This window comes from Dinoponera quadriceps, unplaced genomic scaffold, assembly GCF_001313825.1.
Source record: "Dinoponera quadriceps isolate SergipeBrazil2010 unplaced genomic scaffold, ASM131382v1 scaffold1352, whole genome shotgun sequence".
In the NCBI taxonomy this organism is placed as follows: domain Eukaryota; kingdom Metazoa; phylum Arthropoda; class Insecta; order Hymenoptera; family Formicidae; genus Dinoponera; species Dinoponera quadriceps.
In genome coordinates this window covers 487,336-499,829 of record NW_014555567.1, presented here as the reverse complement: position 1 = coordinate 499,829, position 12,494 = coordinate 487,336, and the positions used below count along the sequence as shown (strand labels likewise).

The following is a 12,494-nucleotide window of genomic DNA, read 5'->3' as shown; positions in this document are numbered from 1 at the left end:
CACCCGCCGGGATTTCGATATCATTAACCGCATATAGCGTTCTGCGCGTAATTCTACGCATTCCCGCGCGCGATCAGTTTTTAATAAAAACGCGCCGGGGACACATCGTCACCGCCACTCGCGGTTATAACGCGGCGTGTCGCGGTGTGGCTGCAGCATGCGCGAAATGTAGCTTTTCATAAAATCCGGCATGTGGATGCGCGCACGAAATATGCGAACCGCCGCCGAAAAACGTCTGAACGGAACGCACACGGTTCACACGGATCGACGGTCTATTCCTTTTCGCGGTATTTTACCGAGCGCCGCTCGAAAATGCATTACGCGATTACACCGATCTCTCTCTCTCGTCCAATGACGTTTATTTTAAATTCACGATGTGCGCGCGTACACGTCGGAATCCGTCGTGTTTCACATCAGAAGGCTCCCATGGGGAAAACGAGTGAAATTATCGGAATTATACGCCGATACTCGGCGACGCAAAATGAATACTCGGAGTCATTATCTCTCATCGCCGACCCGGCTGGCCGAGAATCATATAATCGGGCGGGCAAAAAAAGAGTCGGCCGGTGCGAGCAAATGGGTCGGTATTTTCGTTGGCGCACTTAAAATAGAGGAATCCACGCCGGCGTGAGAAAACGTTTCCGTGCCGATGTATTCGTCGAACAAAGAATCTCTATCCGAAAGCTTTCTTATTAGGTCCGAAAACGGCGCTACGTCTATTATGAATGATTATTTAATAAAGGCATGGAAAACATCGAAAAATGGTACGGAGGAAGAACGTGTTTTCGCTTTACTCACATTTGCATTTTCGAAGAGAGATATTGTCGAATTGGACCTTTTCGCGTGAAAGAGCCGGCCGATTATCTCGATTGAACGTGTCGAAGGGAAAAAATATGAATATCGGTGGAACGACATAATGTGTTCATCCGCGTTCTTCCCTCCTCTTTTTCTTCCAGACCGAGAAGCAAGGGCGAATATCTCTTTGTGATTGGTCAGCTTTTCTTCGGTTTGCTGCTGTTCGCAACGGTGTTGGGACACGTCGCAAACATCGTCACCTCTGTCAGCGCAGCGCGAAAGGAGTTTCAGGGTGAGTCAGATTCAAATTCCATGCATGCGCTTTTTTTTTGCATTTGCCCCGGCGGATGGCACTTAAACTTTCCGCCGAACGACATTCCGCCCTACGAAGGTAGAATAAGATCGACCCTCTGGCGATTTCTTTTCCTTTTTTTTTTTTTTTACGTCACGAGCAACGTAAATTTTTATCGCGACGTGCTCGAATTTTAATCGTGTATCTTATGAAAGTTTACTTCGATCCGGTCGGAGAGAGAGGCAGGAAAGAAAGAGATTCACGAAGACATTCATCTCTTGGCTCGTGATTGTAAGCGCAAACAATTCGACACGCAACGTACCTCACGGCGCGCAACGAGATTTACGATTTTCATCTGATGCCTGAAACGAGTTAGGCGAAAGTTCGCCAAGTTCGTGTGTAACGTTTAAAACGACGGCAATTATTCATATAAAGTGCTCGAATAAGGTGAATCAGAGCGCGAACTGTGGCTGGCATTAGCGAACGTCTTAATCCAGATTCCGCTTCCGAAGTTTAAGACTTAACTCGACACAACACACACGAGAAGAGGGAATCACGCGGATACAAGAGAAATAGATGAATAGAGAGAGAGAGAGAGAGAGAGAGAGAGATAGAGAGAGAGAGAGAGAGAGAACGGTAACTGTGTCACTGCGTCAGACAGATAAAAGATGGGGGCGTCAGGTGGCGGGTTCGACACGATGGGAGGGTAAAATCCAAAATTCACAAGGACGATTGTCCTAATGTCCTTTCTTACGTAGGAAAGAAGGGAAAAGGTATGCTTCCTCGGTACGAACCGGCGACTTGAGTTATCGCGCGACCGAATGAATTTTTACGACCAACTTCTTGCGTCCCTTAAAAAATGCAGAAAAACAGGCTTATCCTTTCGCCGTGTTCTAAGTCGTTCGAGTAGTAACAGCTTGGCAAATTGCCACGAGGCATCGTCCCTGGAGGCCTCTCTGGCTCTCTCGAGCCGTTTCATCGCGTCGAGAGGATGATACATAACTGCATTTTCAATTAACGCCGAGCAGGAAATGGACACTTCGTTCTGCGCCGGAGTCCCGTTTTAATTGCGCCGCGCGATGCAGTTTCGCCGCCATCCGCATTTCCGCTCTTACACCTTCGGTATTTCACGACTCGCCGGGTTGTTACGCGTCTCTCTCCCTCCTTTCTCTCTCTGCGAAATGATTTTCCCCGCGATTCGACGTTGGGATTCTGGCGCAAGAGCGAGCAAGACGCGATAGGACAGTCGCTTTAACGCGACCTTCCCTTACGTCGAGGAGCGGCAGAGCGCGACGTGCTACGACAATAACCGTCGACGCCGAGTTCCGGCCGTATCGCGTGATGCTCCAGAACCACGGAAGATATAACTGAGAGAGAGAGAGAGAGAGAGGGGCAGAAGACCCCAACATTGTACGAGTAAGCTTCTTGCGCACCGTTGTCCGATTACCGTGAAGTCTCGGGGATGTATTTCGCGGTGTTACTTTACGCGCGCGCGGACAACCGCTCGCCAGAGAACAAACGTCCGTCTCTTTCATCCCGGAAGTAAAGTTTGACGCCGATTGAGTTTGATATTAGTCACAGTCCGGCTGTGGCACGTGACTTTTACGAACCCGCTATAGCGCCACCGGCAAGTGCACTCTGTACTTATTTTTCGAGATACTGTCAGCAGACGCGTCGCAACAATTGAAACGTAGTCCTCATTTCTTGCGCTCACGCAAGGAGAAGAATTTTGCTGTCCCAGCGAAGAAGTCGTCGTTGCATTTTCGTTTTGGCAACGATAACATTTAGTTGGTATAACTGAATCAGCGAGTTATTCGTAATTGAAGCAGAAACAGTTTTGTTGACGGGATAGAAAATATTCTGCCGAGTGAATTTGTCCTTAGGACACGTTAATTTGCTGTTAAAACAAAATAGTTATTTGTGTCTGTCGTGCTTTTTAAACGAATGAGCGCATTATGTAGCACAAAATCGGGAAAGGTAGGAAACATGAAAACAGCATTTGTCCCAATTACGGCTTCTAGCTGGTCGATTAATATCCTCTTAAGAGGGTTTGTAAATCCCTCGACCATCGTAGAACAAGGAAGGCAGACACGATCAATGTTTAATGATGGTCTTTGGGGATCGTTGAAAAGCCGGAACGAGTTCTCTCGTTATCTTCATTATGTCGGTGAAAGATTTCGTTGACGTAATGACGTGAGAGCGAAAATTTGCGAAGCCCGCGGAGAAAATCGAACATATGCGTTTTATTTATTTCGCCTTCAACATCTATGACAATGTTAAGAAAACGATCGTAAAGTTCCTAATTATATCGTATGAATGCGTAACCCGTATTCCATTTGCCGTGCGTTTATATACGATTCTACGTCTTTTAGTTTTGCCGAAGCTTAATCGAAATGTCAATCGTAATACTAGAAAGAGATTAAATTTCTCTTTCTGTAACGACGAGAAATTAAATTACATTTCGATTGCACGTAGAGTTATAACGATGGCAAAGCGAACAAAATACCGTGAGACAATGACTCTTTAGCTTGTTAAGAACGTGCACGTTCGATAATTATCTACCTAGAATATACAGGGTGTCCCAGATACATGGAGAAACAAAGGAAGCCACTATACATGGGCATTTTCAATAATTAATAACTCGAAATTTTGCATTTTTTTTTTTTTTTGCAAAATAGTATATAATTTTTTGCTCATCTCAATCTGTTTTACGCCCTCATGAAGTTTTTGCGAAGTTGATCCGAAACATCCTGTATATTACTGCGATAAGATGTACGGGATACGCGTTCTACTTCATTTACCGGCGAATTCCTTGATTTCGACTCCGTAGAATCACGAAGTACATTAATTTGGTCGCTTCACAAAACTCACGCGCGATGCGTGTCCCGAGTTTTGACTGACAAGTAATTATTACCTCGCCCTTCCGATACGCGCGTATTCAAATTCTGGACTCGTTATCAAGCTTTCGACGTTTCCGTCAGCCCCCCCCCCCCTTCCCCCAAATAACTATTGGTTTGTGCAAGCACCTCGTATGAAATGACGTCCACATAGCTTGTTATTGAGCAATGAAAAGCAGGGCGTTGACGCCGTTAACGAAAGAGGAAAAAAAGACACACCCGCGCGTACATTTGTATGACGAGACAATCCAATATTACAGAGGATCTGAATTTATTTACCACGATGATCGGCCGAATCCAATAGACTCAATATCGCGGGATTAATTCAGCATAATTGACGTCGATTTCGTTGGAATAGCCTCGTTGGATCACCAACGTGTTCTCTCATAATACGAAGCCGGTTAGCCAAGAGGAGTAGCCGATACTTAGATAAGAAATCGCAAAAGTACGACGCGCAGGAAATAGCGTCACATAGAAATGACGGAATAATGGAAATGTTACGATAACGGTTTGAGAGTTCACTTACGCGGAATCGATCGGCCATTGAAACTTAAAGAAGGAAAGCGCGACTGCGATTCTAAAGAGCGGGATGCGAAACGGCGTAAAATTCTCCGCCGGGAATCGCCGGCAGCGCAAGTAAAACGCTCTATTTAACGTTATCAAATCTTCCGCGTGTGTACCCGTACAACCTCTTCCTGCCCTCTTCCCCTGTAAACCGATTTAAATTCGATGCGGGAGGGGGGAAATTTTATTTACGACGCGGAATGGAGAATTGCGCCAAGATTAATACTATAAATGTAATTCCGTGAGATCCGCGGAAATATAAAATGCAGAACGACGGCGTGGTAATGACCGCGCACGGGCGCGCGCTCTTTACTTTTACAATTTTCCCGGCGGAATTAAACTGCTTCCGGCGGCAATGCCGGTGATTAAATATGGAACGCAATAGAATTTCTTCTAATTCCGTATTCGCTCGCCTTCAGCTACGCGAAATCTCGTTACGAGCTGCGCGATATCGTTATTGCCCCGGCCGGCGCGCAGAGTTGCTACATGACAATCGTGGATTTATTGGATTGCTGCGAATTACCCCGTGCGGAATAAACAAACAAATGCTCACACGTGGCAGAAAATAGAAAAAAAAAAAGAGAGAACACGAGCGCGCGCGCACACGTGTGCGAAATGGGTGAAACAAAAATCTTAACGCGCTCACTTGGCAAAATATCTCGTCGGGGATGCCGCAACGTGGCGGAAATAAAAAAAAATGTACGTATTAATGTACGTAACGAAAATCGCGCGGAATGGCGTCCGTTGTAGCACGCTGTAAGGTAAAGTTTCGTTTAAAAACGCAGCGGGAAGATCGTGAAAGTAATTCATCAAATTCATAATTTCCCGCGCTCCTCGTGTCGTCGTTCGTGCAACAATTTACGTCGCAAACGTCGTCATAGTCGCTCGAAAAGTTTTCCAATTTGCCATAATTACGACGGGGAGAGCGTTCACCAGACACTCCCTCCCTCACAATTGGCTATCATTAAACGGCTATAGCCGTTGACGAGTTCGCCCTGAGTTTACACGTCTCGCGTACGCCGGGCGACGATTTAGATACGCCCGCTATTCGCGCGGAGTATTGCCCGCGATTGGCGCAAAACTCCCGTGATTTCGCAGCCACGTCGCCGTTGCGTCCGCAAAGTTCACTTTTAATTGGCCGTCATTAAATAGTTTATTAGCGCGTTACGCTCGCGGTGAGGACTAATTGGAAATAACCATGCATGACGAAACCCCTCGTTAAAGCGGGCGTGCAACGCCCAAAAGAGACGTGTTTAAAACTTGCGCCGCGAACGTAACTCGGACGACCTCTTGCGATTCTCCTGAAACGAGATATATACGGTGGCGACGGTGAGGACAGGACACACCGGGAGGATTAAATTTATACCGCTCGGAAGAAGACAGTGAAAGTTATCGCTTTATTAGATCTGGCAACTTTCGCGTTTTCCGTTTCTCCGTTCTATTTTGCTTTATGTATACGACGAAATATTTCACGATGAAGTCCAGTCTAGGGGTGGTATAATTCGATATATTCGAAGCTTCGAAACTTCGATACAATTTGATATTTGACGTGACAGTTTGAAGATTCGAAGTCGAATTATTCGAAGCTTCGAATTCTATTGCATTTCGTCCGTCTGTTTACGAATGCTGTTACATGTTCGGCGTTGCCGAAGAGAAATCGTGACTAACCGTGCCGAGTGTGCATTACATCTGCGCACACGCGTACTCGATTCCCTTTGTAGCTGTTGATCATCGAATAGCCTCTCCAAATCCTTTTACACAAAGCTGCATATGCATCTGCAACAAGCAGCGGAGTTGCAACAGTTGATTACGCAAAACTGAAGTTCGCTTTAATCTGTGATGAAGAGAAGCGAAATATTAGCAGCGTTACGCGCAGGACATCGAGCAAAAGGAGAGTCTCGTATGATTAATCTTACATTCTTCAGGAGGCTCCGTCTTATTGAACATTTATCGATTAAAAGTTGCCGATTCGATTCGCAAACCTTATCGTGGACGTTCGCGAAAATGGCTGTATTGGAATCGAATTCTGTGAAACGCATACTCGTCCCGTTATATATCACAGGTCACATCACAATATTCCATGCATATTCATCGCGTATGTTTGTCGTGATCAATTTTCAGCGCGGACGGGAGAGGAAAAAAAGATCGCCGCCGGTAAGATAACGCAAAATGAAAATGAAGGAATATATATGGTCGATTAAAAAAAAGTGATCCGCGCTTTATTCAAACCGTGTCAAAATTCCTCGGAAAATCCGCGCGAACTCGCGCACCGACCGACCGATACGCCGGTGATATTCCGCTGAAATACGCGTCCCATATTTTGCAACCGCCTACCTGCAGCTCTCACTAATCGAAGGAAGGAGGATGAGAAGAAGGAAGTTCCTTCTTTCGGGAAGTTTTCATTCGCAAATCATCGCGTGCGTATCGCAGTAGCAACGAGAAATAGTATCGCTGTAAATTACTCAGCTCTTCCCGAGATTAGTCAAGATAATTGGATGGCCCGCGGGCGAAGCTACGCGCGGAGTTGCGCGCGGAAAACGAGGGGTGGTTCGGCGTTGATTTTATGAAATTAGCCGGACAAGGTAAATCGAGAAGCGGTAAACCCGCCGCTAACGCGAACTTTGACGGTACGTTGACCCACGTTCGTTCGCGTACAGCGTGAGGATGGGTCAATATTAATTTTGCTAATTATATCTCATCCTATTACGATAGTAATATTGATGTACCGAGGAATAGCGTCTCATTTCCGCGTTGCAGCGACGCACCTTGCGCTTTAATTAATTTAGCTGCGATCATTAAAACCTTTCCGTCCCGCAGCGGTATCAATTTCGCAAGTAGTAATATCTCATGCGACGCGACGAGCGTGTTGCGAATCTCTCATCGCTCGATAGTACGTCAGTGTTCGGGTTTATCGTCCCGTAAGCATCTAAACGGACTGTATACACACGAGTCAAAGTTTTGGTTCTATATTAATCCTGCAGATTCCATTGAACTTGAAGTACCATTAGGGAATCATGAAGGACAATACTATATACGGAATATTACTTTTTGATGTTAGAAATAGCTGCTGTTTCGTTGAGCAACACGCCGCGTTGTTTACAGAAGGATTTATTTAAGAATTATTTCATATTTGATCACCTCAATTGTGTGCTTGCACTTGATCTTTATTTGTAAATCAATAAAGTAATATGTTATATGTTAATTTACTCAATTGAAAATAGAATATTTACGATAAATAAATTTTTAACAATCTAATAAAAATGGGTAAGAATGAGCAAATAAAATAACAAACTTTCTTATTTCGTAATCTATCCATTATTTTCTATTAGCGTTAGAAATAACACAGTAGGATTTGAAAATTCGGAAAAAATGAAAAAAAATACTGTAAGCCTTGTCATTGACTGTTGTTGCATTCTGCGTTCCGTCCTAGAGGTACCTTTTAATCATTACCATAGCCAGGCGATCAATATAAACCGACACGGAAAAGTACCGATTATTTGGAAACGCAATATTAACTAATAATGCACAAAATAATGTACGTTAACCGCTAACAATCGTCGAATGTCATCAATATTTACGATGCATATAATAATAATAATATTTACTTTATTGAACACATAACATGAAACCAACAACTTGCGATCGAGTTACAAATATATGTTAATTGCATTACCAAAATGCACAGCTTTATAGCTGCTTTCAATGCTTTGCCTTATAAAAAAAATAAATACAGTAAAATAAGGTAAAATAAACAAACAAAATAAGAATAAAGAACTGCAAAATAATTACAAAATAATGAAATGATGTTGATATGCTGATTAGTGATTAGATATCGTGAACTCTTGATAACTCAATAATTTAAAGTTTTGATAAATTTACCATATTGAAGATTCGGAACATTATAAGAACGTTGATTGTTGTTATTTCTCGGCCACCGAATATGCTCGTCATTGTTTGGCGTGCAACAACTGCTCACGATTAGTGAGGGGTGACTTTGTCCTTCTCGAAGGTATCAACTGTTTCGGTTTTGTCATGCGTCGTGTGCTTGTCATTCCGTGACCGAGTCATTCCTTCTTGAGCCGACGAGCAATTCATATACCGCGGCATAGAATTCGTGTATCGATATATACGTTGTTTACAATTCCCATTGGATTATTAAAATTTCGCTAGTTATTGGAACATTAAATCTTGCCGGTATCGCATTAGTTAATTCGCGATCGAATCGTGTCTATGTGAGTCAGTGCCAGTAAGTGAGAAATGTGGAACCACGAAACAGCCAATAGCATGACATTGGTTCGGAAAGCCGGGATAGAGGAAGCAGAATGTCGGAATTTGAGCAGGGTGCATTATATATTTCCAGATATGTAAAATCATTTATTATGTTGAGTGTTCGATGAACTTAGTGCGAATAGGGAAATATCCGGGTCGAAGTTTCGAATTTATTCTAAGGCCGACATGGCCATTATTTGATAAATAATCATATATAAAATATATACTTTTTTGAAATATAATCTATAATTCTTGAATAAATTTTTTTTTCAAATATCAATATGGAGAAAATGGCAATAAGTAAATATTTACAACATCAAGGTAAAATAACAGTTTGCATAATGTGTCATCTTAAGATTCTCTACTGATCTTTCGTGTACAACGGAATTTATAGGATTAATATAAAATCAAAATTTCGACCCGAATAATGTAACATGAGGACGCGTGCGATATACTTCCGCATTTTGGCCTAAACTTAAAGTATGGATTTTTTTAACGAATTCAGAACCAGAACTTTCCGTCAGAGAAAACCTTAGGCTTCGTACTTTCTTATATTTCACACGATACGCCATAAATACGTCAAAAAGAAATTTACATCTTTATAAAATGTGTTGCATTGGTAGAGTTTTGACAACTTAAAGTTTCTAAGCAGCTTTTAATCGTTTAGAATAAAGACTAAATCTAATCGAGACGCGAGATTAATGATCGTGATCCGCGCAGCCATTCTCAACGTGAAACTCAAAGTTCATCCGACGCACTGTAGTTTGCGGCATCATAATTTAGCCTATGTATTTTGCAAGCCACTAAAGGCGGAGCAACATCAATTTCCTTAATTACGTCAGTCGTGTTCTGATATATTAGGATAGTAATTTTGACGTTGTAATTTCGGGAGCGGTCGTTATTCAGTTTCATTGCCTAAGAACGAGCGCGGGTTTAGGCTAAAATATAAGCTCCGAAACTGAATTCCGCGTGCTTCGAAGGAACTGCTGCGCCACACACACTCGTACGCTAACAAGAGCAAAGAAAGCCTCCGACTCGAGCGATATCTCAAATATTCGACGCGAGCTTAGAACTATAATTCTTTTCGATTACGGTAGATTTCACGTCAATAGATAGAAACATGCAGATTTATCGGATTTTCGGTTCTATCTTGAACGTTACTTCGAGATATTTTTACTTTAAAGTGGCGGATTAATCGTTTTTATCTGTTATTAATTTTACCGATTACGCTATGTCTTGAATACGGCGTAAAATTTACGAATAAATTTTCTCGGATTTCCGATGTCAGACGTTAGACAGAAATATCCGGCCGTCAATTCTCGAGTGTTTCGTTTCCAGTTTTCACTGCGCTGATAAGTTCTACAAACGTCATTTCAAAAGTAGAAGACCACTTATTTTTAAATAATTCGGCGATCGTAAACGTAACAGGATATGTTTCATGAAGCGGCTACAAGCATCGTAAGCGTTATAGCATAAGCTACTTGTATATTCGGTAGATACATTCGCTAGATTCGCTATTGTACGGTTTTATCAAAGAAGCTGCGGTTGAAAGGAGGTTCCAAGGCGTTGGTGGCGCCGACCCTCGCGCGAAAGATTTTGCAAGATTTTCAAGAAAAATATTCCGCACTTCGGGGAATATATTTTCAGCGAACGCGCGCACGAGCGAGCGCTTTCCCTGCCGCCGCCTTTGTCAACAATTCATATTCGCGTCGCGAATCGACGGGCGGCCGCGTCGTAACAAACGCGATCGATTTATGCGTATTACGTCGTGCGAGGGCGTCGCGAATCGGAAATACGACGGTTACAAGCGCTTTACGGGCGGGCGCCAAACTCGACCCGCGCAATTATGGTTGCGGTTATTCGATAGGTGGGCACACCGTGCAGAGAGTACTATCTCGATATGAATGCAGCTTGCGAGTTTGCGCTGTAAGCTTTGAAACGTTACACGAGGGGGGAGCACTTGCGCGGGCGCGCGCACACGTATGCCGGCGCGCGCGGTGTTTGAGGCGAACCGCGGAAGAAAACTCCGCGGCGATATGCCGGATTCGATTTCAAAGCTTTAAAGTACAACGCAATTGCCGTTGGCGGAAACTACCCTCGGTATCGCCGCACATATACACACACACACGCGCGCGCGCGCGACCGCTTTATATTCCCGCTTGACGTTGCAACCGGCGTTGCAACGCGCACAGCGTGCACGTTACGATATCGGGGGGAGGGGGAGGGGGGCAGATCGAGAACGAAACTACCGAGCGGTGCGCCTCGGAAAAATATAATTATATTGTCGTATTATAAAGGAGGGAGAAAGTGTCATTATATACACACACACACACACGCACACATGTCGTTGGTTGGCGCTTAAAATAACCGCCCCAATCGATTTTATTTCGCTACCATTTTATCTTCCCGCGTAGAAAGCTCCTCTCGGTTCAACGAGCCGACGGCCGACATTCGCGACGTATACGTGGAGGACGACGTTGGATTTTTATCGGGAGCGGTGAATCCCGGGCGCGGTTTTTAGCGCGGGACGTCTTACACGGGCGCGAAGAGCCGTGTAATTAACGCGTCGTTGAATGCGCGTACCGCGAGGGGAGTAATTAATGGTGCTACAGCCCCCTAACCCCTTTTAGGCCGGAGCGGAGGCTGCGGAAGCTCGGTAATTGTGCCGCCGGTCCACCCTGCCGTGAGTAATTAATATGTATTGAACGGAAGACTGAGAGATCCACGTCGCTTACCGGCACCCAAAGCCGGCGTAAAAGTCCAAGGTATATAACGCGAGAACGTTAAGTTCTTGCGTGAAGCGCGAGAGAGAGCCTTGAAAGCTCCGGTCGCTTGAGGTGTATAAGGGTTCTCGAAGGACGCGAGAGGCGTGAAAGAGGCCGGGATAAAGATTAAATGGGGAGACCGCGGAGAAAGAAAGTAAGAACAAAAGAGGGGAGAATCTCGTCGCTACCGCGCGAAATGTCTGACGCTCGATTTTGCTCATGGTGATTTGGATATTTTATCTTATCTCCGAGACGAGCGATCTCTCTTTCTCTCTCTCTCTCTTTCCCTCTTGTAAAGAAACATTTCTCGCATGAGTGAATTATCTGAACTTTGGGGATTCTTTATTTTTCATTCAGAACGACGTTCTGACCGGCGCGCAGAGATACCGGCTTTTCGGCCGACGAACGAGCGATGTGTGCAACGCCAAGGTTTCAAATTACGCTGCGCTTTTCTAACCCCATGATTCTGTGGTACACACGTGCTCTCTTTCTGTCTCAAAAAAAAAGAAAGAAAAGAGAGAGAGAGTGAGTCAGAGAAAAAAAAGAAGAAAGGAGTGGACGAACGGTGAAGGCGGGAAACGGAGTTTTAGAAAGTATTACGCTTCCGCTGAAAGTTTCATTCCGCTAAATTACATTTTCATCTCCCGCTGATAACTGGGTTCCGCCGCTTTTTTTCCTCCGGCTGAAAGAAACGAGTTGCACGCAAAAAAGGAAAACCAATTACACTACGTCGCAGACGTCGGGTGAAGAAGACATGACACTCTCGGTTCGATCACCGGCTCTCTCTCTCTCTCTTCCTTCCTCGTTTCTGCATCGCGAGCAACCGACCGATCACGAGACGCGTGCTTTCGGAAGTCACGTCTTGCGAGTGTCTCCGTATTTCTCTCAAGTTAAATTACCCCCCCCCCCCCC

At 44.4% G+C, this 12,494-nt stretch overlaps 1 protein-coding gene across 1 annotated transcript in view; it reads left to right on the top strand.

The window, feature by feature from the left end:
- The window catches only part of LOC106744685, a 178,081-nt gene that overhangs the window by 93,763 nt on the left and 71,824 nt on the right, over positions 1-12,494 (top strand). Inside the window, exon 9 of the mRNA XM_014619639.1 lies at positions 957-1,087. Within this exon, the coding sequence (XP_014475125.1) occupies positions 957-1,087 (131 nt within the window). The remainder of the gene's footprint in view (positions 1-956; positions 1,088-12,494) is intronic.